The sequence below is a fragment of the Sinocyclocheilus anshuiensis genome, unplaced genomic scaffold (assembly GCF_001515605.1).
Source record: "Sinocyclocheilus anshuiensis isolate Anshui unplaced genomic scaffold, SAMN03320099.WGS_v1.1 scaffold2874, whole genome shotgun sequence".
NCBI lineage: Eukaryota > Metazoa > Chordata > Actinopteri > Cypriniformes > Cyprinidae > Sinocyclocheilus > Sinocyclocheilus anshuiensis.
This window is the reverse complement of record NW_015546292.1, coordinates 184339-192099: the sequence shown is the minus strand read 5'-3', so window position 1 is coordinate 192099 and position 7761 is coordinate 184339. Positions and strand designations below refer to the sequence as shown.

The following is a 7761-nucleotide window of genomic DNA, read 5'->3' as shown; positions in this document are numbered from 1 at the left end:
TAAATTACCACAGTTATTGTTAGAAATTCTCAAATAAATATTTTTCTTTCATTAATAGTTAATATTTATTTAGTTATATCAATTAATTTAGGCTAAAATTGCCAATTAAATTGTGACCCTGTCACCCAATAATTGTAAAAAAATATATATGTATTATTATTATTGTAATGTTTATTTTATTGTTACAATCTTTTTATACATATTTAAAATATATATGTATATTAATGTTTTTACGCCATTTATGGAAAGTGCCACATTTAGTATACCGTGTTAGATGCACATACATTGAGGGCACTGTTTTGTATTAACTTTATTTATGACGAACACATCCCTCCAAGAATGTCTTATCCATTAAGTGTTTCAGTGCTTAACACTGTCTGGTGAACTTATCTCCTGAGAGCATGCTTTTATCTAGCATGCTACAGCACCACCGGGCATTTTGAGGCAAAAGCACCATAAAAAGAAAAGGTGAGTACACTGCACTTATTGAGTTTGTGTAATTCTTAATGAAGGCTGAATAACCCCATGAATGAAAACAAGTGTCTTCTGTGTTACATTTCCCTGGTGTTGGCAGTAGGTTGTTAACTGATGCGCTTGCTCTGAATGGCAGACGCTGGCGAGGCTGGAGCACATGAGATCTGCAGCCTGGACGTTTCTCTGCACTGTGAGGTCAGGTGACTTCATGCTGGAATCTCTTCGGCCGCTATGGCTATATGCACACAAGAGTCCAGGGCTTCTGCCTGAGTCCAGCAGTGCAGGAGTGCAAAAGGCACCAGGACGAGCTCTAGCAGGGCTTTGGTCGAGGGCAGACCCCGTGCTGAGGGAAAGGACACACATTACCTCTCAAGTACAACTTTTCGTGTGTGTGTGTGTGTGTGTGTGTGTGTGTGTGTGTGCGCACTCCCAATTCTGAGAACAAACTAATTTTGCCCCCTCACATCTACCACACATGCAAATCATGTGAATCTTGCAGGCCACATGACCCATTCAGATTCTTTGTGTCTCTTACCTTCCCCATTGTGCTCTTGTCTCATGACAACAGCTTTTCTGTAAGAAACAACCTGCTTCTTTGTCAGGCCTGTCCCCCCCCCCAAAATCCTTCATTTGATTTGCTTTGCAAAGTTAGGTGGGAGTGAAACATTCTGTTCTCTTTGTATACCAACCTGTTTGATTTTGCATTTCACAATGTTTGATTACAAGATAATATAAGACAATGTTCGATCTTTATAATGAATTACAGTAATGAATGAGTAATAATTAAGTAAGCAGTGTGCAGTGACAGAGCTTCACAGTTGTTGTTACTCACAGTCATGGCATGTAGCCAAGCAGGCAATCTAGTGCTTTCCCTAAGCAGCTTAGGGTGGCATGATTGCAGAACAAATGTGGATGTAGCTGGAAACGTGCCCCGTTCAGTCTACACCTATTTTATTTAAAGACTAACTAATATTATTACTGATACCGATTATTTTTGTTCAGGTTGAATATGCAATATTTTTCATTCTTAAAAAAAGAAAAGAAAAAGTGTGACCCTGTCTGTGAAATCCAGGCTAAAGTCTCAAAATCTAATTATGAGATAAGCATCAAAGTTTGATTTCAACCATTAATTTCACTATGATTTCAATCTTTGACATGGCCTTACTCAGTCAGTATTAAAGATATCAAGGTTACATTTTGTATGTTCTTTACATTATGAAGGATTATTTTATGTAAAACAGTAAATCACAAAAAAAAAATACTTTAACTGGGTTTTCACAGGCAGAGTCACAAAAAAATATATTTAAAAAAAATATCAAATCTATTATTGTTGTCATTAATGCCATCATATTAATGCAAAGTATTGAGCCCCACGTCAGTTTATGAATACACATGATTAATAGTTGAATTATGAGCAATGTGAAACATGAAACAAGATAACCTAGATTCCTTTATAACCCTGAGTTTAGAATGATCCAGGGTTAACTATTTAAAGTGTGAAAAGCCCTTTTGTAGTTCGTCTAACTGTTCATTTTAAAATATGCGTTTCTCACTTGAGAATTAATGTTTTGTAAAAAGTTGCATAATTTATGCAAACAATGCATTAAATAAGTTAAATTACCTATGAATGCAGTCGTGTAATAATTGTTGGATGCTATTTCTTTGCAGACTTGATATTGTAGGACTGTTTATAAAAAAAGGAAATATACACGCATTGAAGGTGTGATTTGTAAGATTACATATTCAAGAAAGTATGTATTCTCAATAAAACAGCTAAAAATGATTTATTCTGATACCTAAAATCACCATTGGTCATCTGGTCCAGGCAAGATGTCAAAAGGTCCAGCAGTGGGTATTGATTTGGGCACCACCTACTCCTGTGTGGAATCTTCCAGCATGGAAAGGTGGATGGAGATCATCGCCAATGACCAGGGGAACAGAACAACCCCCAGCTATGTCGCTTTCACAGACACTGAAAGACTGATCTGAAAGACCAAGAACCAAGTAGCCATGAACCCCAACAACACCGTGTTCGGTAAAGCAGCTCATAATTTGCCAGAACATGATGCATTTTAGTTGAGAAAAAGAATGAAAGATTGACATTGACACTTGTTGATGCTAGTGTTATCCATTAGATGGCAGTGCAGTTAATATGATTATAAAACTAAAAGTGAAGACATACTGTACATACTGTAAAGTATTTATTAGCAGCAACCAACAGCAGTTTTTAAAGCAATGCTTCTGTTTGTTGTCATTGTTGTCATCTTATTGGTTCAACAGATGCCAAGCGCCTGATTGGTCGACACTTTGATGACCCAGTGGTTCAGTCTGACATGAAGCACTGGCCCTTTACGGTACTCAATGATGGTAGTAAGCCCAAATTGGAAGTGGAGTACAAAGGAGAATTAAAGACCTTCTACCCTGAAGAGGTGTCCTCTATGGTCTTCACTAAGATGAAGGAGATCTCTGAGGCTTACCTGGGCAAGGTGAATAAAACTATGCAAAAGCACTGTAAATGAGCACTTTTAAATCTTTTACATTTATTTTTAGGACCCTTCCAGGCACATTTGTTTCACATATAATGTGCATTCAAGCATACCGGAAATAGATGACTAAGCTAAAGAGAGCATATCTTCCTTGAGATCACATCATTATTAACTTTGTGAGAAAATGTGTGATGTGTGAGTTCTGAATGAAAGATTTGTGACTTCTGGCTAGGAGGATGTGGAAGAAATTCAGAAAATACTGGAAAATATTGTGTACTCTGTTTATTAAATAACATCATTTGTTTTGAAATGATACATATTTTTTTAGACCGCCGTATTTGTTTATACTACAGCATTTGAAGCCTTTCCCTGAACTTTGCCAAATGCAAACTGAGGAGAGTTGTGCATGATTTATAATGGATATAAAGCCTTTATCACATACTGTAGTAACAAATGTCAAACCAAAACAGAGAAACACACATACTGTGGTGAACACTAACATTTCCCTTCAGCACAAGTTCTAAGTTCTGCAAACACAGCTTCACACATCTGATCTTAGTGACGCCTGCAGTAAAAGTGGTTTTGAAAAACATTCACCACAGATTAATATCTGATTCTGCAGCTCACGTTCCATGTTTTCAAAAATCTCTAATATAGCCTGAAGTTTGTTTTGTGCATGTTATGTGCAGAATTATACCTCCACTTTGTATGAGAGATATTTGGAGATAACGCTGGTTACAGGAAGTATGTGAACTTGATTGCAATCGTTAGTGTCAGCAAGGCTCTTTTTATTTAACTGTGCTGCTTCCAAACTCTTTTACAAGAAATGTTCCTTAAAGCATGTATTGTTTCTTCACGAGTGAAATTATTATTTTTTTTTAATAAAGAACTGTAAGAATTACTGTAAACTCTTTCAATAATAATCACAAAAATCACTTTACTAAAAACCTTGTCTGAACACTTTATATATGCTAAACAGAATCATGCTAAAAAGGATTTGATCTTGTTTTTTCAGGCCGTGTCAAATGCAGTCGTTACAGTGCCTGCTTAATTTAATGACTCTCAGCGCCAAGCCACCAAGGACGCTGGAACCATTGCTGGCCTTAACGTCCTCCACATTATCAATGAGCCAACAGCGGCTGCCATCGCATATGGATTGGACAAAAAGGTACGGAGATATCCAAACCTATATTTGACCCAATTCAGTGGTTTTTACATGAATAGTGTAAATATCTGAGTTTAGTAAACATCCTTAACTGGCTTCTAATGATGTTTGGATGAAGTTGCATCTAGTTTTTGCTGTCCAGCGTCACTGAACTTTCAGCACAGTAAGTTTAAAGAGTTAGTAGGGTTAAACTTCTGCTTTATGGTCACAATTCACTACAGGTTGGTGGTGAGCGCAATGTCCTCATCTTTGATTTGGGTGGTGGCACCTTTGACGTGTCCATTCTGACAATTGAGGATGGTATTTTTGAAGTCAAGGCTACTGCCGGTGACACCCATCTGGGTGGTGAAGACTTCGACAACCGAATGGTCAACCACTTCATTGCAGAGTTCAAGCACAAGTTCAAGAAAGACATAACTGGCAATAAACGTGCAGTCCGTCGCCTGTGGACAGCATGTGAGCGCGCCAAGCGCACCCTTTTCTTCCAGTACACAGGCCAGCAATTGAGATCGACTCTCTGTATGAAGGTGCCGACTTCTACACTTCCATCACCAGAGCCGTTTTGAGGAGCTCAATGCCGACCTTTTCCGTGATACACTGGAGCCAGTGGAAAAGTCTCTGCGGGATGCCAAGATAGACAAGGCACAGATCCATGACATTGTGCTGGTCGCATTCCCAAGATCCAAAAGCTACTTCAGGACTTCTTTAATGGCCGGAATCTTAACAAAATCATCAACCCTGATGAAGCAGTAGCTTATGGAGCAGGTAAGAGGTTTCATTTAGTCTCTAGATGGATTAGTAATTACTTTTTGCTTCATGACATACTAATCTTTCCTCAAATTTCACCAGCTGTCCAGGCAGCCATCTTAGCAGGTGATAAATCGGAGAATGTCCAAGACATTTTGCTGCTAGATGTCACTCCTCTCTCTCTGGGCATTGAGACAGCTGGTGGTGTCATGACTGTGTTAATTAAGAGGAACACCACCATTCCCACCAAGAGAACCAAGACTTTCACCACTTATTCGGACAACCAGCCCGGTGTACTGATCCAGGTAAGTTGAAAGTTGTTGTTGTAGAACCTTACTTTCTTGGTCTTCTTACCCTGCTCAAAGGCCAATCTCAGACCAGCGTGAATTTCCATTTCCAGGCTGGCTTGGTGCAGGTCTAACTTGTGGACCATCATAATCTTCTTGTTCACCAGCAAAAAATAATAGTGAATGAATGAAACTGCTTGACCAAGGAAGGCCTGTTGAAGGCTTGTAAGGAAAGCTTATTAAGCCTGGTAGGGGCACCAACAAACCAGCATCCAAAACACAACATATGCTGGTGACCAGCAATGCTAGAGTATCAGGAAAATCATTGAAATCACTGAGATGTTGACATCAGTTCATCCAGAATCCATGGAGGCATGTGTTACCAATTGGAATCTGTTTTAATGATCCCGTTTTTCTTATCTTTAGGTATACGAGGGGGAGAGAGCCATGACAAAGGACAACAACCTTCTAGGCAAATTTGAGTTGACTGGCATCCCTCCCGCTCCTCGTGGTGTGCCACAAATTGAAGTTACCTTCGACATTGACGCCAATGGCATTCTCAATGTGTCCGCAGTGGACAAAAGCACTGGCAAAGAGAACAAGACCACAATCACCAATGACAAAGGTAAAATAACTTGCCCTGGCTTTGGATAAAGAGTTGGCTTTATATTTATTGACTTATTGATTCTGGAATTCAAAAATGGTCTCTTTTTCACAGTGAGTTTCTCACTAATCTTTTCTTTCAGGTTGTTTGAGCAAGGAAGAAATTGAACGTATGGTACAGGAAGCCGACCAATACCGAGCAGAGGATGAAGTCCAGAAGGAGAAAGTCACTGCCAAGAACACTTTAGAGTCCCTGGCCTTTAACATGAAGAGCACTGTGGAGGATGACAAGCTGAAGGACAAGATCAGTGCAGAGGACAAAAAAACTATTATTGACAAATGCAATGAGGTCATAGCCTGGCTGGACAGGAACCAGGTAGGTAACAACCATAAAACTGCCTAACTTGCATGCCAATCTACAGGTTACATATGTTTACGGAATTAAGGCTATCCCTTTCAGTTATGATTATGTCATTGAAGGAACTTTATTAGATATTCTCACCTGAGGAAGTCAAACCCGTTTATATAGCCACCCAGAGGGTTTCACCCAATAACAAAGATGTCATTAAGCCAGTGTTTTCCAATCCTGCTCCTGGAGGCACACCAACAGAACACATCTGGCATATCTCTTTTATCTGTCGCATCAATTTCTGGTCTTGGAGTCTACAAATGAGCTGAGTTGAATCAGATGTGTTTAATTAGGAAAAGTTAGAAAATATGTACTGTTGGTGTGTCTCCAGGAAAAGGGTTGGGAAACACTGTATTAAGCAATGAGCCACCTCACAGAACAAAGAGCATCTTCCAAGACACTTCTTCTTATGTCTTACCACAGACCTCAGAAAAGGATGAGTACGAGCACCAACAGAAGGAGCTGGAAAAAGTGTGCAACCCCATCATCACCAAGCTCTATCAGGGTGCTGGTGGCATGCCGGGTGGAATGCCTGGGGGATTTCCTGGAGGGGCAGGAAGTAGTCCCTCCTCTGGTCCTACCATTGAGGAAGTGGACTAATCTTGACACCAGAACATCTAGGTTCACACATAGACAAAAACCAATGCAAAATTTGATTTACGTCAACTTGCTGCATCTCAAACTGGCTTCTTACCAACTCACATTGATCAGATGTGCCAGATGAGACCAACTTCTAGCTTGAGACCAAAGCAATATGGCACTTACAAAACAGCATTAGCATATTAACTTATCTAAGCATCATGTTTCCAAATCTGTAATTCTATCTGTAAGCTACTATTTAATGGTTACAAGGTTATAATTACAACAAAATACCTAGCTGAGGTGAGGCCTGGTAACTTGTTCAGTTAGCTGTTATACTCATTATTGATAATTATTCTACAGGGAGGGTTGTTTACACCTATGCTATACAGTTAATTCATTCATTCATTCAGTGTTTCCTGTATAACCCAAATAAGCATTTTATTTCCTTAATATCTTCATGTCTTTCATGTCTCATCTCGTGCTAGAAGGAATGTAATGGTCTGTTAGAAATTTTCAGAAAATTCCAGAACAGCCTACTTGATATGCAACATTCTCATTTGTGCAATTGGATGCATTCATGGAGAAAGAAAGGTAGTTAGAAAGAAAAGTTGTTGTTTTTTAGAAAGGTAGGTGATATCCCTTTGTTTTTGTTTGGCTGACCCACCTATTTCAGTCAGTTGCGTGAGGAAAAGAATAATTAAATTTTTTATTGTTTTCCTCATATGACAAATACAAACATTCCTGAGCTCCTTCTAACTGTAAGGAAACACCTGTATGAATTGCGAAATTTAACAGGTGCTAGAGAGAATATAAAGCAGGAGAGAGACTAATGGGAACAACAGCAACATATTAGGTGCTTGTGTACAACATGATCTGGATCATTAGCTTCTTGGCTTTGGTGGCTTCCACTCTGGGTGAGTTTTTATGAGGATAAAAAATTACAGGTTTCAGACATATATATATATATATATATATATATATATATATATATATATTTTTCTTATTTGT

At 38.8% G+C, this 7761-nt stretch overlaps 1 protein-coding gene and 1 pseudogene across 1 annotated transcript in view; both read left to right on the top strand.

The window, feature by feature from the left end:
• Nucleotides 1-2173: 2173 nt before the first annotated feature.
• Nucleotides 2174-6793, top strand: LOC107701567 (heat shock cognate 71 kDa protein-like; annotated as a pseudogene).
• Nucleotides 6794-7500: 707 nt separating this feature from the next.
• The window catches only part of LOC107701568 (chymotrypsin B-like), a 2243-nt gene continuing 1982 nt past the window's right edge, over nt 7501-7761 (top strand). The window contains exon 1 of the mRNA XM_016503612.1: nt 7501-7667. Within this exon, the coding sequence (XP_016359098.1) occupies nt 7622-7667 (46 nt within the window). The 5' untranslated portion in view covers nt 7501-7621. The remainder of the gene's footprint in view (nt 7668-7761) is intronic.